This window comes from Erythrolamprus reginae, chromosome 8 (assembly GCF_031021105.1).
Source record: "Erythrolamprus reginae isolate rEryReg1 chromosome 8, rEryReg1.hap1, whole genome shotgun sequence".
Classification (NCBI taxonomy): domain Eukaryota; kingdom Metazoa; phylum Chordata; class Lepidosauria; order Squamata; family Dipsadidae; genus Erythrolamprus; species Erythrolamprus reginae.
In genome coordinates, this window is record NC_091957.1 from 27,271,564 (window position 1) to 27,299,243 (window position 27,680).

At 45.1% G+C, this 27,680-nt stretch overlaps 1 protein-coding gene across 1 annotated transcript; it reads right to left on the minus strand.

The window, feature by feature from the left end:
* Nucleotides 1–911: 911 nt before the first annotated feature.
* Nucleotides 912–27,680, minus strand: ALDH4A1 (aldehyde dehydrogenase 4 family member A1). Its single transcript, XM_070759399.1, has 15 exons — nt 27,366–27,680; nt 21,456–21,549; nt 19,789–19,881; nt 18,377–18,424; nt 13,260–13,415; nt 12,505–12,654; nt 11,077–11,151; nt 10,657–10,844; nt 8,472–8,545; nt 7,218–7,414; nt 5,244–5,291; nt 3,575–3,727; nt 3,098–3,219; nt 2,153–2,271; nt 912–1,723 (listed from the first exon to the last, which is right to left on the minus strand). The coding sequence occupies exons 1-15, from the start codon at nt 27,416–27,418 to the stop codon at nt 1,611–1,613; spliced, it is 1,683 nt and encodes a 560-aa protein (XP_070615500.1). The 5' UTR covers nt 27,419–27,680; the 3' UTR covers nt 912–1,610.

Here is a 27,680-nt window from a genome sequence, read left to right on the forward strand (position 1 = left end):
TAGGAAGTCAATGCTTTGTTTTTTCCTAATCCTTACTCACTTATCTTCCTGCTCTTCGTCTCTACTGCTTTCCTATTTACTGTCGTATTTTGTATCTTATTTTACCTTAAAACTCAATAAACTCTTATCAATTAGCCATACCCTTCTGGGATTTGAATTTGGGCTACCTGCCTTATTAGGCAGTGCTTTTACCCTCTAAGCCACAGGTTTTCCTCCCTCATCAGCTGACCTCAGACTTGGTAGTTTCCTATGTTGGAGGGTTTTTTCCCTGTGGAAAAGATGGGTAGCCATCATGAAATTGGGAGGTATTTATTTAGCTACCAAGCTGGGCATTTTTCTTTGTTTTGGAAGCACATCCAGTGTTGAGAACCTTTCTCAAGCGGTAACTGTCATCAGCTGTTGAAGTTCTTGGTGTGTTAATCGCACTTTAGTAAAAACAAAGCAAGGAAGGAAAGCAAGGGTCGTTGGGGTTTTTTTGTGCAAGAAAAATTAAGAGCAGATTTTGGAGCATTTGAGCCTGTAATGGTACAATTTGCTTTGAGCAATGGAAATGTGATGTGCGCAAGCCAAGAAAACCAGAAATGTAAATTCAGCTTGGCACGAAAATTATGACAACATGAGTCTAAATATCTGGACCAGGAATCAAAACAATTATCTAGGAACAAAAAACGATGAGTAAGATTGGAGTTAAGAATTAATGGAGTAGAACCAAGCTGGCTTACATCTGCTTACGTGATTTGTTATATAAATCAATTTTCCAAAGCTACAAGGGCTGAAAGTGTTATTCAGCAAAGTAGGAATAAGCAAATCATGTAGCCTTTTGATGTACACAGTTGTGGAGATTTTAAAAAAAAATAAGTTTTATGCCCTTTAAGGTACTGCAAATTAGCTGTCAGTCTTTCCGCAATCAATCAAGTTTCATACATTCAATTTTTATTCCACTCTCCCTCAATTTAAGAGCATGTGCAGAGAATTAGCCTGGCTTCATCGGCAAGCTACCAAAATGTTTTGTCCCTGATTTGAGTGTTCAAAATTTTACAAAAATAGATCTTTTTTTAAAAAAAAAGAACCAGCGTCTCATCTAGAGGGTGACTGTCAATACACAAGCAAAACTTTTCAGCCACAAATCTCAGCCCACGTTCCCTAGGTTGCACAAGAAGGAAATTCACAGGAGTTTAATTTAGCTTTTCCTATGTACATGCCGATCGATGCTCGCAATTTCTCCGGATGTGCTTTCTTCCTGTGTTTCTTTAACGAAAGAGATTCACTGGGCTGCTTTTAGCACAAGTCACTTCTCCTCTCCTCCAGTGGAGGCGGCAAAAATTTATCAGAAACAGACACAAAAGTTGAAGAATGCGGATTTAAGAGGGTTCAGCAGCAAAGCCTCTCTGGAGAAATTAACAAATGCGGCAGTGCTGGAGGGATAAATTTTGATTTTCAGTAGGATATTATCATTATTTTGTTAATTCTTCAAAGATGTCCAAAGTGATAGAGAAGGAAATCAATTCACTCCTTGTTAATTTGTGCCTTAGGGGAGATTGTCAAGGAAGGCCGCTGAAGAGAAACACAGCCGATCGCCGTCCAAGTCTGCAAAGGCCCCACAAGCCACGTCACTGCATGTAAGGGTACTTCCAGTCCCCCAAGGGCTCGTGGGTCTCCTTGATTGCCTGGGGGGACGTCCACCGCAGGATGTAATGAGCACTGCCCGGCTTGTCATTGGTTCCTACGTCCAAAAGAAGAAAGGAATGCATTGGCATCCTCTGCGAATGCAAACATGCCAAGCGGCTAGACCTCACTGTCCCATGAAAAACCACATGCTCGCTTCCCATATCTTTTCGGGTTGGTTATGCGGTTGTGAGAACCTGATTGCTGGGCTTGTTTTTGCAACTTGCAAGATTTAGACGACAGGCAAAAGGAGGTTGTGGCTCCTTTGTTTGTGTCAACAAACCGCAATTGTGTTTAGCGGTTAATAAATGTTTGTTTTGTCTTGGGAGCCATTGGCAGGAATGGGGAGACGCACAATAGTGACAGGGATGATAATGGTGGTAACAACAGCGCCAACCACAATTGATCCGAAAGTGATGCAAAGAATTCTCAGGCCAGGCCAGGCGAGAAACACTCCCGTCTCCCCCAAAATCCGATCCCCATGTACCTGAGGCACGAGAGCCCCCAAACGGCTGTTGGGCCACCACTGCACCGGTGGACTTGTCGTTGATGTAGAAATTCCCGGCCGCGTTCCTTAGGAGTTTGGTGGCTTCATCGATGACGGCCCTGAGCCAAGATATCAAGAGGGGGAAAGAGTTCAGAACTTGCAGCAAGAGAGCATAAGGGTTTTAGCCCCTTCCCCAGAGTCCCAAGATAGACTGCTCCTGATGAAAAGGGTTTCATTAAGGCTGGGATATTGTGGCAATGGCAAAATTTGAGGATCCATCTATCTATCTATCTATCTATCTATCTATCTATCTATCTATCTATCTATCTATCCATCCATCCATCCATCCATCCATCCATCCATCCATCTGACTTATATGCTGCCCCTCTCCGAAGACTCAGGCCGGCTTACAACATATAAAAACAATAAAAGCATCCTAAGTCCAAATTTAATTTAACTAATCTAAAAAAACCCAAATCCTTAAAACTCAAAAGTAACATTAAAACCCAATCACTCCCACTTAAAAAGTCAGACGTATATTCCATTCATCGGCCGAGGGTGAATACCTTAATGGCCCCAAGCCTGTCGGCAGAGATGAGTCTTTAGGCTCTGGGGGCAGTGCAAATCTCTGGGGGGAGCTGGTTCCAGAGGACCGGGGCCCCCACAGAGAAGGCTCTTCCCATAGACCCCACCAGGCGACACTATCTAACTGACGAGACCTGGAGAAGGACGACTGAAGGCAGTCCCTTAGAATTAGGGAGGACTGTCTTCTGGCCCGCTGCAATTGAGCTGGGAGATTATTTGGGTCTAGGCCTACCTCCTTCTTAAACCTGACCATTATTTCCCAATTCCCCTGAATTGTAACATTCAATCTAAGTAGAGGGTTAACACCCCTCGCCCCCCCCCCCCCACCAGGACATCCAGCAAAGACACCCTGGTTCTTACTTATCCCGGGCAAACACCGCCCCTGTGAGGCCGTACGGAGAAGTGCTGTCAATCAGGTGGAGAATATCTTTGTACTGTTTCTCTGGATAGACGTACACCGACAGAACTGGCCCAAATATTTCCTGCTCGTGTAGGAAGGAGAAAAAAAATGAGAAAACAAACTGAAATTAAAGACTGGTGCATCCGAGGAAAATCATTGTCTACATTTCTGTAAAACTTAGTGGGAATACTTCCACTAGGAAAATTAACTTGTCTGAAATCAGGGGCAAAGTATCGCTGTGGAGATGCCTAAACTATACTTCCCAATGTATGTTCAAAGTCCTAGAGTGTGTCTGCCAAGTTCTTAAGGAATGCATTGTTTTTGCAACAATGCAGAGATATTTTAAACTCTTGCAAAAAGGTGCATGAAGGGAACAAAGAAAGACCGTGGGAGGAAGGATCGCCTCTTGGTGCCCGCACCCCATCACAAAGACTCGCCTCTTGCATAATGGGATCCTTGGGGTCTTTTGTCTCAACAATGCATGGCTGGATGAAATAGCCCACCGCATCATCGCAGCCGCCTCCAGCCAGGATGTTCAGGTTGGGTGAGGTTTTGGCATGCTTGAGCCATTTCTGGATGCGGGCGAACGCCTGAAAGACATAGCGGCAGAAACAATACAGTTACATCATCCAGTGGTGGGATTCAAACGGTTTGCACTGGTTTAGTCAAACCGGTTGCTAACTTTGTGTGCAATTTGGTGAATTGGCTGAATCACCAGGTCTGCCCCTCCCAGCTGCTCCTTGCCCCACCCGGCCAGTCCTGAGGCTATTTTGGCATCTTGCTCTAGAACTGAGTTCTTTGTCACATGGATGTAACCAGAGTTGCCGGTAACCGCCCCCCAGTCCCCTCCAAGCAAGTAACAACTGAACAGGGAAAATCCGAAGGCAACTCTGGTTACATCCGTGTGACAAAGAACTAAGTTCTAGGTGTGCCTAGCACAATAAGCAGGCAAGAAACTCAGAACACGAACACATAAAGCAAACATCTCAGGACATCTTCCTCTTGACTACTAAACCTTGAAAGGAGTTTGTGAAATGAGGAGGAAGCATGTTACCTCAATATTGAAACTATTGTTTAAGAGTGTAAATTACATGTTTCAGGATCAGGGCCATACCTGACGTAATATTCCAAACTCCAGAGAGAAGAACTGTAATCAATGTAATGACTTTAACAATGTAAAACTGCTTAGTCATGGTGAATCTACAGATTATAATGTAATCTGATTGGTTGACAAATGTATGTATCATGATGCAACTTTGCATAGGTGTGGCTTTTGAATTAGAGTGGTTTATGATGTACGGTTTATGGCTTGTGGTGTCTGATTATTGTGGAAGAATATCGTGGCTGAAGACTTGTAGATGAGTATTTTAACTGAGAATAGTAGATAGATTCATGAGTATTTTGTATAGTATCTTCTAGAGAGAGATAGCTACAGTGTAAATCGGTTTGCTACAAAGGAAGTAAATATTTTCTTAAGAAACTCTGCAGTACAGTGGTACCTCTACTTATGAACTTAATTCATTTCGTGACCAGGTTCTTAAGTAGAAAAGTTTGTAAGGAGTTTGTAAGGAGAAGCAATTTTTCCCATAGGAATCAATGTAAAAGCAAATAATGTGTGCGATTGGGGAAACCACAGGAAGGGTGGAGGCCCTGTTTCCTCTCAGGAGATTCCTAGAGAGCCCCCACGAAGGCTTCTCCCTGCCTTTTCCGGCCGTTTCTTCCCAGGAGATTCCTAGAGAGCCCCTATGGAGGCTTCTTCCTGCCTTTTCCAGTTACAGTTTTGGAGGCTCGGGTTTGTAAGTGGAAAATGGTTCTTGAGAAGAGGCAAAAAAATCTTGAACACCAGGTTCTTATCTAGAAAAGTTCATAAGTAGAGGCGTTCTTAGGTAGAGGTACCACTGTTCTTGTCTTCAATTATCTTCAAGACTATAGTTCCTGATATCCTGGTCTAGCTATCTGGGTAGGCTAGCTTCTGCAAAACACTACTTCAGCATTATACACACACAAGCCTATTATAGGTGCTTGTTTGCATGTGCAAATGTCAAAGCATAAACATTCTGCCTGTGGAAATAATGAAAGCTGGTTAAAAAAATAATGCAATCTGACCTTGTTATCAATCACGGCAGAGAAGAATGTTCCAAAATCTTCAGTTGGCTGCAGAAAAAGCCCGACAAAAAAAAAAGTAATTTGAGAGAAACTTGAACATGACTCCAGCGAACTGCCTATTATATAGAGAAATGAATCCCTTCCAGTGTGCACGAGGTTCCCCATTGGTTCTGCAGATGGAAAGATCTCCGATTTTCATCCTGTAAAACTCTCCATTAACTAACGATGAACAACTAGCATTCCTCAAAATTTCAAATGGTCTCCCCGGTGGTTGTTAGAAAAAGGACCCCTGAGCTTGCTTTTTTTCTCCTCCCTCCATCTCCCTCCTTCCTTTCACGTTGTACCTTTATCATTTAGACTAGGGGTGTCAAACTGAAGGCCTGCAGGCCAAGATCCAGCCCACACGGTGCTTAGATCTGGCCAGTGCGGCCACCCTGGAAACAGGGAAGAACTAGCCTGCAGTGCCGCTGCCAACGGAGTCCGGGAGGGCCATGAAAAAGGGTTGCAGGAGACCGTTGCAGCCAAAAATGGAGCTCGGGAGCCTGTTTTTGCTGGCAGAGCGCTCAGGCCACCCCAGGCACCCCCGACAAGAGTGACGTCAAGCTGGCCACACCCACCCTGGCCACGACCCCTGAGGTCAAACACAACCCTGATGCAACCCTCAGTGAAATCGAATTCGACACCCCTGCCTTAGACTAAACACATACAAAAGACTGTCCTTCTATAGCCATGCCTTGAAAATTACCATATTTTTCAGAGTATAAGACACACTTTAGTTTTGGGGGAGGAAAATAGGGGAAAAAATAATTCTTCTACCAGGTATTCATCTGGCTAGTCCTTAGTCTGGTCAGCTTCAACACATTAGTTGCTGGTTTTGAGCTCGCTTTCTTCCTTTTTATCCCTTGGTTGGGGATAAAAAACAGTTTCCAAAACACTTCAGTTGTCTCTCTCTTTCAGAAAGAGAAACAATGAGAAAAGCAGGCAAAGGGAAGATCATTCTGGTAGCAAAGCACAAGAAGATCGCTTCAGCGCTTGGTTAGGGCTAAAAAAAAAGGCGGAAGATTGCTTGCTAGCAATGCACTTCAGTGTTAGGACCTTGTTAGAGCTGAAAAAAGGCTCAGCTGATTGTTGGAGGGAGCAGCAATGAAAAAAAGCAGGCAAAGGGAAGAGATCTTAGCTAGCAAAGCAGGGAAGATTGCGTTAGCACAGTGTTTCTCAAATAGTGAGGCAGGGCCTCCTGGGGGGGCGGGGAGCGATGCCAGGGGGGCGCATGACTCTGGGAAATGTGCTTTTTTAACCGCAGGGAGGGGGGGGGTTGCACCAAATAATAGCACACAGCACAGAGTAGGAGATATGAACTTCATATAATAAACCCTTAAGAGAAATATTGAACAGAGATGAAAAGAAAGGAGGAGAGAGACGGAGATCATGAGACAAACATAACTCTCCCGAAAGCTAAGATGAGGAAATATGACGAAGCATATGTAGCGCTTGGCTTCACTGTGACTATGGTGGGAGACGAGGAAAGACCAATATGTTTACTGTTGGCAGTAATGTTGGCAGTGGACAGCATGAAGCCAAATAAATTAAGGCGTCACTTAAATACATTACACCCCAATCACGCTGATAAACCGTGCTGAATATTGCAAACAATCATCCTGGTGGAGAGTTTGCCCTCCCCCGAAATGTTTACTTCTTCCTGGGGGGGGCATAACAGAAAACAATAGAGAAACACTGTGACAGCACCTTGTTAGGGCTGGAAAAAAAGCTTAGTAAAAGCTACATTCAGAGTATAAGGCACACCCAAATTTTCAGCCTCTTTTAGGGGGGGAAAGATGTGTCTTATACTCCAAAAAAATACAGTAATTCTTAAGTCGCCCCAACACAAGACCTCCAGTTGAAATTAAATAAGGGCCTTAAGGGAGAGGAAGCACCCAACCAATGAGGGATCCCAACTGCCAAGTCACAACTCACATCTCCCACTTTGATCTTCTGATGCTCCTCCAACAGCCCGGTTTTGACGTGAGGCCACAGAGAATCCGGCACATAGAGGCGGGAACAGGCCGAGCACTTCTGGCCGCCGTACTCAAAGGCCGAGCGGACCGTCCCACTCACCACACTGGCCACATCAGCCGAGGCGTGGACAAAGTGGAAATTCTTCCCTCCACATTCTGAGAAAGGGAGACACTTGACAGGTGTGACAGAGGAAGGATCCAATTCTAGGCATCTGCCCCCTTGGGGAGGGCTTGACCCCTTTCACAATTGAAAAACTTCCTTCACTTTTAAGTCTGTTTCAAAAATTATCGAGGAAACCCCTGCCTGTGTGGAATTACCCAAAGTACCTTGCAAAATATTTGGGGAGAGGGAAGGGGGAGAGAGGGAAAAGTTCTTCCTCCATTAATAGGCTGGAAACTTGGGAAGAAATTCAAGAGGCTGGGTGCGTGGCTTGTTCCTGTGAGATTGGCACTGGGGAAAATCCTTCCCCACCATGCTGGCAGATGCCCGTGCTTTTTACAGAGATCATTGAGGTCTTTCTGCTTATCAGCAACGTGGCATCTCGGATGCCACTGGCAGTTTGGTTTTAAAAGAGTTTGCCGACAATATATGCAAGTGACCGTCAACAACGCAAGGGATTAGAAAGCTACCCAAAAGGTTCCTTGGATTCACAATCAAGAGGACCTTTTCTCAAGGGTCTAGGACTTTTCGCTTCCTCCTGTTGGCCATGCCTGTTGGGTCTCCTGGCTTGTAGAGCTTATAGGCATTGCTACTGCAAACACTCAGAGAGTAATTGATGCAAACAGAGAGAGAGAGAAGAGGAATGGAACTCCGTTCAAACTTGATATGGGGAGGGGAATGGAAGGGAAGGCATTGCTTGTTCCGCTGATTGGCTGGCGGCAAAGTATCCCGTGCGCCCAAAAGTCCGGGGTAAATGGGGTTTTGTGCCCGTTCAGAGAAAGGCCGGTGACTAATTGGCTGCGACACGAAGGGCTGTGACAGAAGGACTAGGTTGAACAGGTGGGGCCCTTTCAGCAAAGGAGAAAAGGCAGCGCCCAATAGTCAGAGGCTAAAGCCTGGAGACCAAACAGGTATAGCCAACAGGAGGAGGTAAAAAGTCCCATTCCGCTTCACACTACCAGGGTTGTTCGTTTGGTTGTTTCTTTGGGGTGGGAGTGGGAGTGGGGGGAAGAAAATGAATAAAACCAAACCAAATGCATGCCCAGTTCTTACCCCCAGCCAGCCGAGGGAAGGTGCGATATCGGTCGAGGTTTTCAGACACCTGTTTCCAGAGACGCTTAAAAGTCCTTAAAAGAAAAAGAGAGAGAAAAGATCTAATTGTTCACTTTTTCTCCTCTCTTCTCCTGGCCCTCAGCCAAGGACAAGGTCTGGAGGCACCCAAAGGCAAGGACCCATCTTTTCAAACTCACATCCTCCCACTCAGCCGCCCCCTCCCTCCACAGACACTCCAAGGCCGACTGGGGTTAGCGGGAAGCACCTCTTGTTCTCCTAGCCCTTCCTATACTCCTATGACACAACCACTGAACCTCGAAACTTAAAAAAAACAACACAAAACTTTAAAAAAACCAAAACAGGAGAAAAAAACCTTTGCAAGAAGAGGGCCAGCTATTTAGCATTCCTCAACCCACCCACCCACCCACCCATCCCTGTGTCAAACGATCTTGGAGTGGGAGAGCGAGAACCCCCAAACCCCCCTCCGATGTTTGTAATCTCTGTCTCTCTAAAAGACTGTGGGTATGACTATTAAAAGCGCCCGGGCACTATGCGAAGAAGAGAAAGAAGCCATGCTTGGCTGCTCCCTGCTCCTTAAGCGAATGAGGGGGAAGGCTCATAAATTAAAAGGCAAGAGTGTGGAACTCCTGGGGTGAAGCTATTAGCATTTTTATTGTTTTGAAAAGCAAGGCTTGGTCACACTTGAAATCAAGAAAGGGAAGGGGGGGGGGAGAAGAACAGCTAAGAAAGCTGAACTATTTTCTTTCAGGATTGCAATCCCCAGGACCTGACAGGTTTCTGAAACAGAGTACGGGCAGTGAAAGCATAATAACAAGCTTTCTCAAAATATTTGTTTTGTTCTGACTGATCTCAATTGGATCTTCTTTTGGGGGGGGGGGGCAAAAAGGATTGAGAAGTGATGGAGTTGAAGTCAACAGTGACTGGACTTCTTCCTTTTTAACTCTAGGCTGGATTTTTTTTTAAAAAAGTTTTTCCTCCACATTAACACCACATATACCTTCAATATGCATCAATAAATATGCATTGTCTCATAAATACAATAACCTAATTTACATTCAAGTCTTACTTTCTATTATTCAGTCTGTCTCAATCTTTTCTATTTCCACTCCCTTCTATTATCTACTTTCTTATACCTTCTCTCCCCTTCATCAAAAGAGCACACCAAAGAATGTTCTTTCTATGCCAACTCAGGAAGCTCAAACTGCCCAAGGAGCTGCTGATACAGTTCTACAGAAGAATCATTGAGTCTATCATCTGCACCTCTATAACTGTCTGGTTTGGTTCTGCAACCCAACAAGACTGACACAGATTTCAGAGGAGAATCAGAACTGCAGAAAAAAAAATTGCTGCCAACCTGCCTTTCATTGAGGACCTGTATACTGCACGAGTCAAAAAGAGGGCAGGGAAAATATTTGCTGACCCCTCGCATCCTGGACCCAAACTGTTTCAGCTCCTACCCTCAAAATGTCGCTACAGAGCACTGCACACCAAGACAACTAGACAAAAGAAGTCTTTTTCCCCAAATGCTATCTCCTAAACAAATAATTCCCTCAACACTGTCAAAATATTTACTAAGTCTGCACTACTATTACTACTAGTTTTTCCTCATCATCCCTATCATCCATTTCCTCCCAGTTATGACTGTATGGGTGTAACTTGTTGCTTGTATCCTTTTTATTAATATTGTTTCCTCATTGTTTATTTGACCCCTATGATTCTTGACAAATGTATTTTTTCTTTTATGTATATTAAGAGCATCTGCACCAAAGACAAATTCTTTGTGTGTCCAATCCCACTTGGCCAATGAAGAACTCCTATTCTATTCTATTCTGTTCTGTTCTTTCCTACTTCTATCTTTTAGCTGTTTTGAGTGATAAGGGTGGAGTTTGGGAGCCCAGGATCCAAGCCACGTTGTGAGGCCTCAAGTGGCATTGTTGATATAGATGACAGGCAATCCAGCTTTCTATCCCACTGGGGAGGGGGGTGTTGTAGATTAGGAATGCTGCAAGAGATTATGATGTTTTCAAAAGGCCCAGTATTTGTAAGAGGGGAGGGAAGCAAAGTTAGAGAGGATACACAGGGCTTGGACTGAGGGGTTGAACTGAGGAGGGGGCCTCAGAGACATCCTTCCCACCCTACTCCTGGGCAAACCGGGCCTGCTTACGGGACGCTGCCGGTGAAGTTGATGCCGGCCAAGTGCTCTGAGCCGGTCACGGTGTCCCCGAATGTGGTGCCCTCTGCTGGGACAAACTGGATGACACCGGGAGGCAGGCCGGCTTCCAGGAGGATCTGGTAGACGCTGTAACTGGACAGCATGGCTGAGTCGCTGGGTTTCCAAAGGACCACGTTGCCCTGGCAGGGGGAGGAAGAAAAAAAATTCTTCAGCTTCTTTGGGATACAGCCCCAAGAAGGATCTAGTCCTCAAGGGGATGAAGGAATTTCTGGATTCTCAAAAACACATCAGCTGTGTGAGGAAGAAGCAGAGAATATTCCGTCTCTACGGGCCAGAAGCAGGAAAAAGACGGAGGGAAGATGCTTTCAAAGGCTGCAACTAATGGCGCAGAACAGATCCAGCAGAACTCACCATCAGTGCTGGAGCTCCCGCCAGGTTCCCTCCAATGGCGGTGAAGTTGAAGGGGGAGATCGCCGCCACGAAGCCCTGCGGAAAGAGGGGAGGGAACGGGCAGGATAAGAGATGCGCTTGGGGAGCCCTCAGCCTCTGACCAACTGCAGCTAGGGCAGTGATGGCAAACCTTTTTTCCCCATTGGTGCCGAAAGTGCTATCACGCATGCACAACTGCCCACACTAACAATTCAATGCCTGGGGAGGTGAAATTGGTCTCCCCATACCCCTGGAGGCCCTCTGGAGGCCAGAAATGGCCCATTTCCCAACTTCTGGGGGGCCTGGTAGGCCCGTTTTTTTGCCCTCCCCAGGCTCCAGAGGTTTCCTTGGAGCATGGAGAAGGCAAAAATGCCCTCCCCGATTCCCCCAGAGGCTCTCTATAAGCCAAAAATGCCCTTCCATAGCCTCCTTGTGAGCCGAAAATCAGCTGGCCAGCACACACATGCACGTTGGAGCTGAGTTAGGGCAGTGGCTCATGTGCCAGCAGATATGGCTCCACGTGACACCTGTGGCTTCCGTGCCATAGGTTTGCCATCACTGAGCTAGGGTCTAAGAGACCCTAAGCATGACCTTTTAAGCCTGGCTTCCTCCATTTCAAGATTCTAATCCTTGTGCTGCAAAAGGTGGGTGGAAAAGGAAAAAATTAGGAAGGGTGGGGATGGTGGGAAATAGACCATTTCTATTTTGCTGTCTGTTAAGGAGCAGGGGTGGGGGACCGGCGGTTGGGGACCTCTGGCTTAGATTATATCTGTTTTATTTATTTGTTTATTTGTTTGATTGATTGATTTTTTTATGCCGCCCTTCTCCTTAGACTCAGGGCAGCTTACAACATGTTAGCAATAGCACTTTTTAACAGAGCCAGCCTATTGCCCCCACAATCTGGGTCCTCATTTGACCCACCTCGGAAGGATGGAAGGCTGAGTCAACCTTGAGCCGGTGATGACATTTGAACCACTGACCTGCAGATCTAGCAGTCAACTTTAGTGGCCTGCAGTACTGCACTCTACCCAATGCGCCACCTCATCTCATATTGCTTACAATCATTATTGAAGTTTTCATTATTTATACATATTGTTCATATTTACATAGTTCCTGTATTTATAGGTACTTTTACATTATATCACAGTTTAATTATTTTTCCCCCTATTCAATTATACCATCTTTGCCAGGTGTCATAATAGGCAGACGTTGTCTCTCCCTGCTCATTGGAAAGCCCTCTGCTTGGGGAAAGGGAAGGGACAGCCCTCAGCAGCTCAGCCAAGAAGGACAGACAGACAGACAGAACTAATTCTCTGGAGCTGCCTTCACAGCCCCCCCCCCTCCCCAAAACCAGACGGAGCTGGGTTAGGCCCAAATGCCACAAAAACCAGGACTGAATGTTGACCCTACCTCCAGCCCCCGATACACCAGGCTGTTGGTGCTGGGCGGGGCACTGATGGGCTGCTCCCCTTCCAACTCCAGGGCGTATTTAGCGTTGAAACGGAAAAAGTCCGCCAGCTCTGCGGCCGCATCGATTTCTGCTTGGATGACCGTTTTAGCCTGGAGATAAAAAGAGGGAGGGGGAAAGAAGAAGCGAATCAGGGCAAGGCTGCAGAAGTTTTTTTCGGGCTGGGGTGCCAGAGATGACTTTGGACAAAGCTAGCGACACCCCAGGGTTAACAATAGACAGCTGCTAAATCCAATCCCACCTAAAGAAGCTTCTAATGCAGTGGTTCTCAACCTTTCTAATGCCGCGGCCCTTTAATACAGTTCCTCGTGTTGTGGTAACCCCAGCCATAAGTCTAGCCCCAATTCTCCCAAAAGAGCTTTAAACTGATTGACAGGAAGGTCAGAGGGACACTCCCACTGCAAACACCTGATTGGTCAGATTGTGAAAATATGTCCCAAGGCGCCAGAATAGAAGCTTTAGTTCCTAATACCATGGGAAATTTGTCTTTTCCCCATGATCTTAGGCAACCCCTATTGAATGGTCATTCGATCCCCAAAGGGGTCTTTGCAGACCCCCAGCTTGGGAACCACTCTTCTAATGCTATCGCCGTGCACTTCTTAATTTCATCTGGCCCCCTTTCTCCATGTACTGGTTTCCATCCCTCAGCAGGGCTGGGACCCCAGATGTGATCCGAGCCAGCCACGCACCTACTTACCTGTCCGACCATGGTCTTAGCTAAGATCTCAGCCCTTTTGGGCCCACTCAGGATGTCGGCAGCTTTGAAGAAGACTTCCGCGCGGTCCTGGATGGGTCGGAGATCCCATTCTTTCCGGGCACCCAAAGCAGAGATAATGGCCTTATTCAACAAGTCCTAGATGGGCACCAAGAGAATATAGTTTCTTTAACAATATACACTGCTCAAAAAAATAAAGAGAACACTTAAATAACACAATATAACTCCAAGTCAATCAAACTTCTGTGAAATCAAACTGTCCACTTAGGAAGCAACACCGATTGACAATCAATTTCACATGCTGTTGTGCACATTCAACTTTGTACAGAACAAAGTATTCAGTGAGAATATTTCATTCATTCAGATCTAGGATGTGTTCTTTGAGGGTTCCCTTTATTTTTTTGAGCAGTATATTAACAGTCTGTTAAAAATAAAATTTAAATGGAATTGAAGTCATTCAGAGGAAGGATAAGAGGATGAGAGAGGAAGGAGGTTTTGAGAAAGTAGAGGTGGGGTGGTGAGAAGAAAGAAGGTAGCAGGGAGAGAGGGGACAGAAAGTAGGTGGGAGAGATGGAGAGAGTGGGGTGGGGAGTGAGAAATAGAAACATGAATACAGACCAAAAACATATTAACAAGACAGGGGTGTTGATCTGAATCTAAAAGAGATTCAAGCAAACAGAATAGAGCTGTGATGGCGAACCTTTTTTTCCTCGGATGCCAAAGGAGCATGCACGCGCGCTATCGCACATGCATGAGTGCCCACACCCATAATTCAATGCCTGGGGAGGACAAAAACAGCTTCCCCTGCCACCCGGAGGCCTTCTGGAGGCCGGAAACCGACTGTTTTCCAACTTTTTATGGGCCCAGTAGCCATGTTTCATCTTCCCCCGGCTCTAAATGCTTCCCTGGAGCCAGGAGAGGGTAAAATCGCCCTCTCCCCCCCTTCTCCCCCCGGAGGCTCTCTGGAAGCTAAAAATGCCCTCCCAGAGCCTCTGTGCGAGCCAAAAATCAGCTGGCCAGCACACACATACACGTTGAAGATGAGCTAGGACAACAGCTCATATGCCAGCAGATATGGTTCCGCGTGCCACCTGTGGCACCCATGCCATAGGTTTGCCATCACTGGAATAGAGTCTGTTAAGCCAAGAAACTTCCTGACCGTCAGCCGATTGAGGCTGCAGCCAAGTGGTAGAACTGAAAGTGAAACCTATGCTTCAAGGAGGCAAATTGTTGGGAGATAGAGGCAGAATTTTCTTTTCTTTTGCTAATTAGACTACAGAAACTGGATGCAAGGAGTTTAAGTCAATAATAATAATAATAATAATAATAATCACCATCATCATCATCTATTAGATTTGTATGCCGCCCCTCTCTGAGGACTTGGGGCGGCTCACAACAAGACAATACACAATATACAAATCTAATAGTTAAAAACTATTTAAAAAACCCTTATAAAACAGTCATACAGTCAATTGTATAGCAGTATCGGCTGACAACGAGTCAGTCGAGGTGACTGGGGCTAAACGTCTTTGTCCATCTGTCTGGGAGGAGTTGGTGATACCTGATGAAGTGGACAAGGCCATTGGAGCTGTGAGTTCTGCCACCTGTTTACTGGATCCGTGTCCCTCTTGGTTGATTTCGGCCAGCCGAGAGGTGACACGGAGCTGGGTCCAGGAGATTGTCAACGCCTCCTTGGGGAGGGGGTCCTTTCCGGCTCCTTATAAGGAGGCACTTATGCGCCCCCTCCTCAAGAAACTCTCCCTGGACCCAGCCATGCTTAATAACTACCATCCAGTCTCCAAACTTCCCTTTATGGGGAAGGTTGTTGAGAAGGGGGTGGCGCTCCAACTCCAGCGGTTCTTGGAAGAAGCCGATTATCTAGGCCCTCAGCAGTCTGGATTCAGGCCCGGCTACAGCACGGAAACTGGTTTGGTCGCATTGATGGATGATCTCTGGCAGGCCCGGGATAGGGGTTTGTCCTCTGTCCTGGTGCTTCTTGACCTCTCAGTGGCTTTCGATACCATCGACCATGGTATCCTTCTGCGCCGGCTGGAGGGGTTGGGAGTGGGAGGCACTGTTCTTCAGTGGTTCTCCTCCTACCTCTCCGGTCGGTCACAGTCGGTGTTAGCGGGGGGTCAGAGGTCAACCTCTAGGTTGCTCCCTTGTGGGGTGCCTCAGGGGTTGGTCCTCTCCCCCCTGCCATTTAATATCTACATGAAACCACTGGGTGAGATCATCCAAGAGCATGGGGTGAGGTATCATCAATATGCCGATGATATCCAGTTATACATCTCCACCCCATGTCCAGTCAATGAAGCAATGGATGTGCCGGTGCCTGGAGGCTGGGGGGGTCTGGATCGGTGTCAATAAGCTCAAACTCAACCCAGACAAGACAGAGTGGCTGTGGGTTTTGCCTCTCAAGGACAATTCCATCTGTCCATCCATTACCCTGGGGGGGGGGGGGAATTATTGACACCCTCAGAGAGTGTTTGCAACTTGGGCGTCCTCCTCGATTCACAGCCAACATTGGAACACCATCTTTCGGCTGTGGCGAGGAGGGCGTTCGCCTGGTGCACCCTACCTGGACAGGGAGTCATTGCTCACAGTCACTCATGCCCTCATCACCTCGAGGTTCGATTACTACTACTCTCTACATGGGGCTACCTTTGAAAAGTGTTCGGAAACTTCAGATCGTGCAGAATGCGGCCGCGAGAGCCATCGTGGGGCTCCCTAGATTCGCCCACATTTCTGCAATACTCCGTGGCCTGCATTGGCTGTCGATCAGTTTCCGGTCACAATTCAAAGTGTTAGTAATGACTTTTAAAGCCCTACATGGCATTGGACCAGAATACCTCCGGAACCGCCTTCTACCGCATGAATCCCAGCGGCCGATAAGGTCCCACAGAGTTGGCCTTCTCCGGGTCCTGTCGACCAAACAATGTCGTTTGGCGGGCCCCAGGGGTAGAGCCTTCTCTGTGGTGGCCCCGGCCCTCTGGAATCAACTCCCCCCAGAGATTAGAACGGCCCTCAACCTCCTTGTCTTTCGCAAATTACCCAAGATCCATCTTTATCGCCAGGCATGGGGGAACTGAGACATCCTTCCCCCAGGCTTTTATATTTTATGTTTGGTATGTATGTGTTGTATGGTTTTAATTGCTGGGGTTTTATATATGTTTTATTTTTAATATTAGATTTGTTTCACTGTTATATTGTTTCTATTATTGTTGTGAGCCGCCCCGAGTCTTCGGAGAGGGGCGGCATACAAATCTAATAAATAATAATAATAATAATAATAGTAATAATAATAATAATAATAATAATAATAATAATGAGCCGGGGTGGCGCAACAGGTAGAGTGCTGTACTGCAGGCCACTGAAGCTGACTGTAGATCTGAAGGTCAGTGGTTCAAATCTCATCACCGGCTCAAGGTTGACTCAGCCTTCCATCCTTCCGAGGTGGGTAAAATGAGGACCCAGATTGTGGGGTCAATATGCTGGCTCTGTTAAAAAGTGCTATTGCTAGCATGTTGTAAGCCGCCCTGAGTCTAAGGAGAAGGGCGGCATAAAAATAGAATGAATAAATAAATAAATAAATAAATAAATAAATACAGCTCAAACAGACCATAAATAAATTATAATAGCTAAGGGGCATATTAATTTTCCCATGCCTGGCGACATAGATGAGTTTTCAGAAGTTTACGAAAGGCAGTCCTAATCTCTGGGGGGAGTTGGTTCCAGAGGGCCGGGGCCACCACAAAGAAGGCTCTTCCCCTGGGCCCCGCAGACGACATTGTTTAGGGCTTTATAGGTTCTAACCAACACTTTGAATTGAGACCAGAAACTGATCGGCAGCCAGTGCAGGCTGCGGAGTGTTGACGAGACATGAGCATATCTAGGAAAGCCCATGATTGCTCTTGCAGCTGCATTCTTACGATCTGAAGTTTTTGAACACTTTTCAAAGGTAGCCCCATGTAGAGTGTGTTGCAGTAGTCAAACCTCTAACTATAAATGTCTGTAGAATATTCAAATTATTAGACTTATTTTTTAAGGACTGCTTTATTATTGTTCTAGACAACTCAATGAAATGAAGAATCTCTTTAAATGTTTGATCTGAAGAGGCCCAGTGCTTTCATATCTACTTTTAAATAGCAGAGAATAATGTCCTATTTAGTATTAGGATAAGGGCAGCTGAGTTAAACCCTAACTTAGTCATGTTTGATCAATTTAAATAATTGGGAGGAGTGAGTGTGACTATATTTAAGAAAACTTTCTGCCATTAATATACTGCCACAATGTACATTTCTCCAAATCTTTGCTACTATTTCTATAGGTCAGGCACACATACACAGAAATACACAGCAAACAGTGCATATCATCAGTACTGTTTGCTGGGAGGCAGAGGCAGAATTTTTTTCCCCTTGTTTTTCTCCCCTCAAAACTAAGGTGCGTCTTATACTATGAAAAATATGGTAATCCTTAATGACTCCATCGAGGGCTAAACATTTCCTGTCTTATTTCAAATAATCCAATTATTCACAAAGGAGCAGAGGTGACTAAAACTTCTGCTAATCAGGTTTGAGTTTGTTAGTTTTTGTATAACCCTGCCTTCACCGGCACACCTTTATCTAGAGCAGTGTTTCTCAACCTTGGCTGCTTTAAGTCATGTGGACTTCAACTCCCAGAATTCCTTAATGAGCATGGCTGGCTGTGGAATTCTGGGAGTTGAAGTCCACACGTCTTAAAGAAGCCAAGGTAGAGAAAAACTGATCTAGAGGCTGTGTTGTGGGCACAGCTCCTAATTGGGGGTGTGGAAGAATAATTTGGTCAGGAAACTTCCCAAAAGAAGGTTAAATTCTGCTGCCTCAGGTAGACATTCATCTCAAAAGCAGAAACAGAGTGCGGCTCAATGCTTGGATTCAGGGACAGAACATTGACTCTCTCAGACAAACAACAGATACCCTCCTTTGTGGACGGCTCTTAGGAACTTACAAGATTATCAAAAAATATGCTTTAAATTGAGCACAGCCTCAATTGGAAATGATTTCTACCTGTGAAAATCCCCCCCCCCCAAAAGTCATACTGCAGGATGCTTTGCTCACCTTATCAGCGTAACAGTACTTGGCCACTCGGTGTAAATGCTTAAAGGGCTGGGGAAAAAGAAGAGGAAGAAAAACTTTGAGTGCTTTTGACCCACAATCTTCCAAGTTAGACTCAAAAATCGCCTGTGCTTGTTTTAAACAGAAATGCATCCGATTATTTAAAAGTACAACTGTGATAAGATTCCCCAAAAGAAATACAGTGAGTAAAATTACTTACGGCCGGGACTGAGTGTTATCATCAAAAAGAGACTTTCAGGCCTTGGGTCAAACATTGATGAATCGTGCTTCTTTTTTACAAGTTAAAACTAGAGCCTGCTGTTTTGGGAAAGACGGGGGAATTGTTCAGAACAAGATGACAGCTTGTTCTGACCCGGCTCCCAAACACGACAAGCCCTTTGTGGTTAACAAAATGTTCCTTTTATTAGGAGTCCCAGCCGCTGCTCTCTCACAGCAGGCTAGGAAGTCTCTAAGTCCTGTGGAAAGTGACCCTTGCACCCTTTTCCCCCCTGAACTAGCCTAACACACCCAGAGTCTTCACACACTTGCAAAAGAAGGTGCGCTCGCTTTTTCCCCACAGGGTGCACATACACACACACAGGCTCAGAAGGTGTGATATTTTGAATTCTGATAATTTTCAGACATAATTGAGAAGTGCAGGCTATGGCAGACCGACAGGGAGATGAATAGTTGTCTGACACACCCATTCATCTCCACCTCCTGCCTTTTATCCCCAGAGCTAGGGTGGGGCTTTGCTAGCAGCGGTGGCTCTTCTCTCTCAAGGACCGGCCCATAGATTTCACCTGCTCTCCTCTGCCTTCTGTACATCAGGCACAGGACCCAGCTGTTCCTCTTCTTCCTCATCAGCCACCTCCAGACCTGGGGGCTGTGGACTCTCCATCTGAGGGCTGACGGACGGCCCAGCTCTCTCCCTTCCTCCACCCCGTCTCTCTGTGCCAGCTCCATTCCCTCTTCCCCCTCGGAGCTCTCAGGTTGCCCTGATGCTGACTCTGCCTCCCATGCCTCCTCCCCCTCCCATAATTTGGCTGCTGGAAGGGCCAGTGACCAAGAGGCCACAACACAGCTGTTATTTATTTATTTATTTATTTATTTATTCGATTTTTATGCCGCCCTTCTCCTTAGACTCAGGGCGGCTTACAACATGTTAGCAATAGCACTTTTTTAACAGAGCTAGGCTATTGCCCCCACAATCCAGGTCCTCATTTTACCCACCTCGGAAGGATGGAAGGCTGAGTCAACCTTGAGCCGCTGATGAGATTTGAACCGCTGACCTTCAGATCTACAAGTCAGCTTCAGTGGCCTGCAGTACAGCACTCTACCTGCTGCACCACCCCGGCTCATTTTATGTTATGTCAGAGTACCAAATGAAGCAGGCCCTTGCTGGTGGAACTCACCGACACTTGATATCTCACATCAGCTGTCCATACTTTCTCGCCCCCAACGACACATGGAATATCTTCAGTCTTGCCTCTCAAGTCATTTAAAGCCTGTGAAAGGAAGTAAAGACTTTGTAAACAGGTTAGCTGTTGTCTCATTTATTCTGCTCCCCAGATCACAACAAATTATTTCTCTGATCCTTGCACTGCTCACACCATGTCTATTCTGGTGAGCTCCTTGTGCCCCCTTCTCTTCAGTCCCAAAATGGGATACAGTTAGTCCTCAATTTACAACAGTTCATTTAGTGATCGTTCAAAGCTCTTCACTGGAGAAGAGCCTAATGCTGAAAAAGACTGAGGACAGAAGAGGAAGGGGACGACAGGGAATCAGGTGGCTGGATGGAGTCACTGAAGCCGTCGGCGTGAGCTTACATGGACTTCAGAGGATGGTAGAGGACAGGAAGGCCTGGAGGAACGTTGTCCATGCAGTCACAATGGTCAGATATGATTTCGCAACCAACAACAACAAAGCTACAACAGCAATGAAAAATGTGACGTATGCCCATTTCCCAAAATTACAATTGCAGCATCCCCAGGGTCTTGCGATCAAAATGCAGACGCTGAGCCACTCTGATTCACATTTACAAGAGTCACAGTGTCCCAGGGTGATCCCCACAACCAAAAGCTTGCTGTCCTTCCAACCTTCCCGGCAATCCTTTGCACCTTGAAAAGAGCACATCTTCCTCCCTCACTTCAAATCTCACCCCCAAATCTTATTTTCTCCAAAACCCTCAATCTTGGAATTTTTATCTGCCCATTACTGGCAAGGCAGGGCCACTAAACTGCAGCCACACTTGCTCCTGTACCCCTGAGCAAGCAGGTCCTGTAATTAAAAGGTGGCAACAAGAGCTTGGAAATCAAGCAGACTCGTGTTCCATGCATGTTTGCTGCACTTGACTGGATGCTCTAGCTCAGGGGTGTCAAACTCAAGGATCACACAGCCCGCATGATTCTTAGGTCGGCTACGGTGCTTTCGCCAGGGTGAGCTCCATTTTTGCTGCAGAAGATTGCTGTCAAGCCAGTGCAGACGTTGGTGATAAATTAATGGCTTGCCACACAATCTATAGAAGGCCTGATGTAGATGGGAACTTGGAAGGGGGGGTTTTCACGAGGGAACAGATGTAGCCACAAAGCATTATTTTGAATGGTTCAAGGCCATCCTATGCCCACCCACCTGGGCGGAAGCGGAAGGACTTGCCAAGCTGGCACAATCTGAGTGGGCAATGTGACAAGTTTGTGGGTGGGGGGACAGGGGATGTGAACTTTGTCAACTGGGTGGGAAACTCAGATTCAGGTTTCTCTGTGTAGGTGCCAGCATGGCTCCGGCAATAAATTGGAACTTTGAGGAGCACTTTGACTTGGACTCTGATTTAGTTTTGATGCTACCTGGAACCTTGACAGTTGCAGGAGGCCGTCGCAGCCAGAAACGGAGCCTGTTTTCATTGGCAGAGCACTTGGCCACCACAGGTACCTCATCATGAGTGACATCAATCTGCCCACACATGCCCTGCCCCAACTCCACCCCCCAATGTCAAACACAGCCCTGATGTGGCACTCAATGAAATCAGGTTTGACACCCCTCCTCTAGCTCCTGTCCCACAATGAGGACAGGAGCTCTTTCTTACCTGCTGGAGAGCGGCTCGCTCAGGGCTCCCAGGTTTGAAGGCCAAAACATGTTCATTGACCACCTTGACTGAAGCACGGTGCTGCCACCGCAGGCTGGGGAATGGGGAAAGCAAAAAGACAACAACAGCAGGTTATTTCGCTTTATGTGAGAATCACAAGGGATCCCTGAGAAATCTGCAGACCTGATGTACTAACACTTTGTTTCTTCAGTTCCAAAGAGGACTGCGCTGTTAAAAGAGGAAGGCGAATGAACGGGAAAAGCCACGTATACTGCTTTGAAATTCTAGGACAATGATGGAGAACCTTTTCCCCCTCAAGTGCCAAAAGAGCATGCGTGCGTGCTATCGTGCATGTGCGAGTGCCCACACCCATAATTCAATGCCTGGGGAGGGCGAAAACAGTTTCCCCCATCCCTCAGAGGCCCTCTGGAGTCCAGAAATGGCCTGTTTCCCAACTTCTGGTGAGCCCAGTACACCTTCCCCTGGCTCCAAAGGCTTCCCTGGAACCAAGGGAGGATAAAAACGCCCTCCCCCATCCTCCCAGAGGCTCTCTGGAAGCCAAAACCCCTCTTCCAGGGCCTCTGTGTGAGCCAAAAATCATCTGGCCAGCACACACATGTACGTTGGAGTTGAGCTAGGGCAACAGCTTGCTTGTCAACAGATATGGCTCCGTGTGCCACCTGTGGCACCCGTGCTATAGGTTCGCCATCACTGTTCTAGGAGAAAGAGGGAAGAAAGAAATGCAGATGAACAAGTACCGTACATTAATAACCACCCAAGTAAGCATTAAATCAGGACTAAAAAAGGAGAGGGAAGTTTAAAACTTGAACCTTGCGTTATTTGTTTTAGGGAGTACAAAATGGTGCTGTTTTCTGTTACATATTTTGCAACACAGGTCTTTTAACAAAAGAGGCATAGGAATAAAATAAAGATTCCCTCATAGGCATTGATACAGCTTTGCAGGTACGTAGAAGTATATGTTTGCTCCTCTTATCTTTTGGGAGGCTTCATTGCCTTCCTAAGCTATAAATAACCACACCGACTATCTATTTCTTGCTCCAATGACGGCTCAATTCCTCTTCCCTCCCCATTTCCTTTTCCTTGCGTGTCATACTTTTTACACTGTCAGTCCAAAGACAGAGGTGTGCTATTGGTATTTACAGGCTTGCCAGCAACTAATTTTCTATCTGAAATGGAGTTTAAATGTTGTAAATAAAATAAGGTTAAACGAAGTTTTAATATGTGGTTTCTCCTCTGGGACTCAAGATTGCGCAAAACAGTCATTTACTGAAAATCCCTTTGTAAGTTTGAGGTGAACTAGTCAGCTTCCCCAATCCGAGTCTAAAGCTCACATGAAGTGAGTGTGTATTTTATATAGCAGAGAGACACTATGAAGCATGGAAAATGTTTTACCCTGAAACCCAGGTGACAAAATTAGATATGGAGGAGGCAGCATTAGAACAGTAGTATATACCTAGAATAAATAAGTTATATGTATAGTTATGATATAGAAAGCATACGAATCCAAAAGGCACACCAGGAATTAAAAGATGTAGAAGTATATGCTATCAGTCTGTTAAATATAAGGTGAATTGTGATTAGAATCACTCAGGGAAAGAGAGGGAGAAAGAGGAAGTAGAAAGGGAAAGGAGGAGAGAAAGAAATGAGAGAAGTAGGAAAGGGGAGAGAAGGAGAAAGAAGGTAGGAGGAGAGAGAGATAGGAGGGGAGTATAAAGAAATGAGGAAAAAACACACTGATAACAATATAATGGGGGGAAAATAGGATATTGATTTATGACAGATTGGATAGAAATGTATAATTATGAATATATAGATGTGACTTATGGTATATGCAGGGATTTATATATGGAAATTGTGGAGGAAAATAATAATAATAAACTTTTATTTTATTTTTTAAAAAGAATGGAGAATGTTTAGCCTGAAAGACAACTTTCTGAGAAAGGTCTCTTCTTTTAAAACCTTTCCTCTCCCAGTCTTTCTTGCTTTCCACATTCCAAGCAGGAATTTTGTGATCAGCAGAATGCATGCTTGAGGAGCTGGAGTTTTGTACCTCAGGGCAAAGTTTGATCTTCTCTGCCTCAGCAGGGAATAACCTTGATTTTGAAGGCCTGGAGCCCAAGTTAAAAGTAAAAGGTCCGGGTGGAAAAAAAGGACAGCTGTTAAATTCTCTTGCTTCCGAGCTTGGCTTTATCTCAAGCGATGCTGATAAGGCCAAAGCCCTACTAATTCTGATAAAGACCTGAAAGGAAAGTGCCTGCAGATAAAGAGAGTGACATTCAGAGGTAAAACCTGAAATGTGGGAGGAGACTGAAACTTCTAGGCCCCAAATTTAACGCTTCCAATTTGATTGGGCCTTCCTTTACCAAATTGCTTAGGAATTTACAGGTAGGTCTCAATCTACGCCGACAGTTGGGATCAGAATTTCCATCACTAAGCAAGGGGGTGGCGAAGGGAGCCATGCCTGATTTTACTCTTTTTTTGGCCAAGGTTGTTAAGGGAACCACTGCAGTTCTTAAGTGAGTCATGCAGTCGTTAAAAGAAAGTGACTTCCCATCTTGCTTGAAACTGATTGGGAAGGTTTACAAACGGTGATCACATTATCCCAGCACAGGACAACTGTCAACAAATACGTGTCAGTTGACAAGGGCCCTTCAATTGCAGGACCATATGGTCGTTTTAGCAGCTTTGTGAGTAGAATTCTTTTCTTGACCAAGTGTGATTGGACACACACGGAATTTGTCTTTGGTGCATAAGCTCTGTGTACATTAAAAAAAATACATTCATCATAAGATGCAACACTTAGTGATAGTCATAGGACACTAAATGAGCAATCAAAATCATACTAGGAAACTAAATAAAACAATATAAACGTAGTTATAGTCATAAGTGGGTGGAGGCAGTAATAGGAAGATTGAGAAGAATAGTAACAGAGTAAATAGCTTGAAAGTGTTGTGGGAATTAGTTATTTAGCAGAATGATGGCATCATGCAGGGAAAAATGTCCTTGTGTCTAATTGTTCTGGTGTGCAGTGCTCTATAGCGGTGTTTTGAGGGTAGGAGTTGAAATAATTTATGTCCATATTTATGTCGATATTTTCACAGCCCTCTTTTTGACTCGTGCTGTATACAGGTCCTCAATGGAAGGCAGGTTGGTAGCAATTGTTTGGGTTTTTTAATTTGGCTTTCTATTTTTTATACATTTTTTTATTTTTATAGTTTTATTTGGCTCCTGCATTTTATTGCATTCTGGAGGTCTTTTTAAGTCGGAATTCTTCCTGCATTGCAAGTAGCCCTAAAAAAGGCCAATACTGACAGCAAAGGCCATTGTTTTTAAATTGGAAAGTTTGATCTTCCAGACCTGTCAGACCTATTTCTACTCACCAAGCAAAAAGAGAGAGAGAGATAGAAAAAAATTCCACTACCCTTCGGACAGAGCAAGAATTATTTCAACACCATGACTAACCTGTCCCTCTTTTTAAAGCCCCAGGCTAGAAGCAATTTTAAAAAAAGAAAAGAAAAAGGGTTAGTGTTTTTTTCCCTCCAAAGGAGCTGAACTTGACACTGGGGGAAAGGGATATTGAAGGCTTTCTGGGCAACCCAAGTGAAAGAGTTTTATCCCCCTCCCCAATGTCTATGCATAGGTAGTTCTCAAGGTAGTCCATTCAGGGACCATTTGAAGTGAACAACGGCACTGATACAAAGTAACACAGGATCCCTTTTCACACTTACAGCTGTTGCAGCTTCCCCATGATCAAAATTCAGACGCTTGGCAACCATCTCTTATTTACGATGGGTTGCAACATCCCAAGGGACACTTTTGTGATCCTCTTTTATGACCGCCTGGCAAGCAAAGTCAACGGGGGAAGCCGGATTCCCTTCGCCACTGAACAACTGCAGGTATTCACTTAACAAAGGTTGTAAAATGGGACAAAAACTCGCTTAACTGCCTCGCTTACAAAGGGGAATGCGGAACTCAGTGTATAGTGTGTGTGTGTGTGTGTATGGACATACATATTTGTGTTTATTTACTGGTATATTTTATTTATAGGGCAGTTGTAATGGCTGAAACCCTAAGGTTTGCTAATAACTGATGCATAAGGCACACCTGACAGATTTCCTTAGGCTTAGGAGGAAGATAAGGCAAACTGCAAATAAAGAAAAGGTGAAAGGTAGAAAATGCAAATCATCATTACTATCTGCAATTGTATCAAAGTGGGCAGTTGTTTCATGGCATTTGGGATTAATTACTAGTCGAGCCCCACCCAAGGGCCTAGGAAGTAATAGATTTTCAAAGTATATGTGTGGAACTGAGCGGTGATTTTGTCAATTTTGAGCTGTTTTAAATGTAATTCCAGGGCTTTTGGGACAGCACCCAGTGTTCCAATCACCACTGGAATTACCACTGCAGGTCTGTGCCATAATTGCTGAATTTAGGTTTTTAAGTCCTGGTATTTTGCCATTTTTTCATGTTCCTTTTCATCGACCTTGCTATCCCCTAATATTGCAATGTCGATGATAACCACCTTGTTTTTTTCACAGCACGACATCTAGGTGTATTATTACTCCAGTACCTTATCCATTTGAATGCGGAAATCCCACAAGATCTTGACCAACTGATTTTCAGCAACTTTTTCCAGCTTGTTTGTAGCTTATTTGTAGCTTCTTTTTTGTAGATTCTTCATTGCTTATTTGACCCCTATGACAATCATTAAGTGTTGTACCACATGTTTCTTGACAAATCTATATTTTCTTTTATGTACACTGAGAGCATCTGCACCAAGACAAATTCTTGTGTGTCCAATCACACTTGGCCAATAAATAATTCTATTCTATTCTCATTCTATTCTAGCCGTATGGATGTTGTTATAGTTTTTGCATAAATTCCAATGGATCCATTGTGCAACAGAGTTGTGCCGTAATTTGTAATTAGTCTGGGCGGTTTTCTTGTAGCAGCCAAGCACATGGTTGAGCACATCATCATCATTATTCATTGTTGTTACTATTATTATTCTTGATTGTTATTATTATCAATTGTATTTATTACGATGACTATTACTGTATTACTATTATAATAATAGTATCTGCTGCTTGGGTAACAGTCTCTCCTCCATATTAAGCTACCCAGGCTTCATGCTCTGGGAAATCCAGAGCATGATACCATGTTTTTCAAGATTAAAGGATGCCAATGTATTACTATTACTATTTTTATTTATTCATTATTATTATTAGTTATTACTATTATTCTTCATTTTTTTAAAAAATTAATAAATTTTATTTACATATATAAACAAATACAAAGAATACTATTATTCTTCATTATTCTCAATTGTCTTTATTAGTATGACTATTATTACTATTATTACTAAATTGATATTACTGTTATTATTGATTATTATTATCAATTGTCTTTATTATCATGAGTATGTATTTTATTACTTTATGACTATTGTTATTTTTATTATTGCTATTATTTCTGTTATTATTAAATAATATTAATACAGCAACGACAGTGAACATGGCACGACCATAATCATTAGAATAATCATAATAGCAAACAGCATAAAATGCTGGCATGTGGAGACTTCCAAAGGGGGGGGGGATTATTTCCTATACTTAATATGAATTATTTTCCAAAAATAGGGGGGAGAATTGGGGGGAGTCCCTCCACTGAGGCGCCCCTTATTTGGGGGGGGTACTCTCCCCTCTCCCCAAGAGGACCAATGACGTCATTGCCCCTGCAGGAGGGATCCCCCCCTCCGCTTCCAAGAAGCACCTGACACCCCAATCTCCCTCCCCGAAGCGCCCCAGGAGGTCCGGCTGGGGAGGATGGGAGTGGGAGTCCCCGGTGAAGGGACGCCCCTCCCACCCCGAGAGTGGGGAAGAGACTCACCTCAGCCCGCGCAGGGAGCCCGGTCGGCGAAGGAGAGGCAGCCGCAGCGCCATCCTATCCCAGCGCGATCCTGAAGGAAGAGGTGGAAGGCGGCGATGCCGGGCGAAGAGTGCCTCAGGCCGGGCCGAACCATTCCTCGGGCGAGGAAAGGGGGGGCGGGTTTTTTGGTTTTTGTTTCGGCTTTATCCAGAACGCGACTTCCGCGGGAAAGGACATGATTTATATATACATATATAGATATTTGTAAACTGTCGAAAGATTTCAGGGACAGGGCAGGCAACGAACAACTGCCACCCCCTCTCGGGTGCCGCGAAT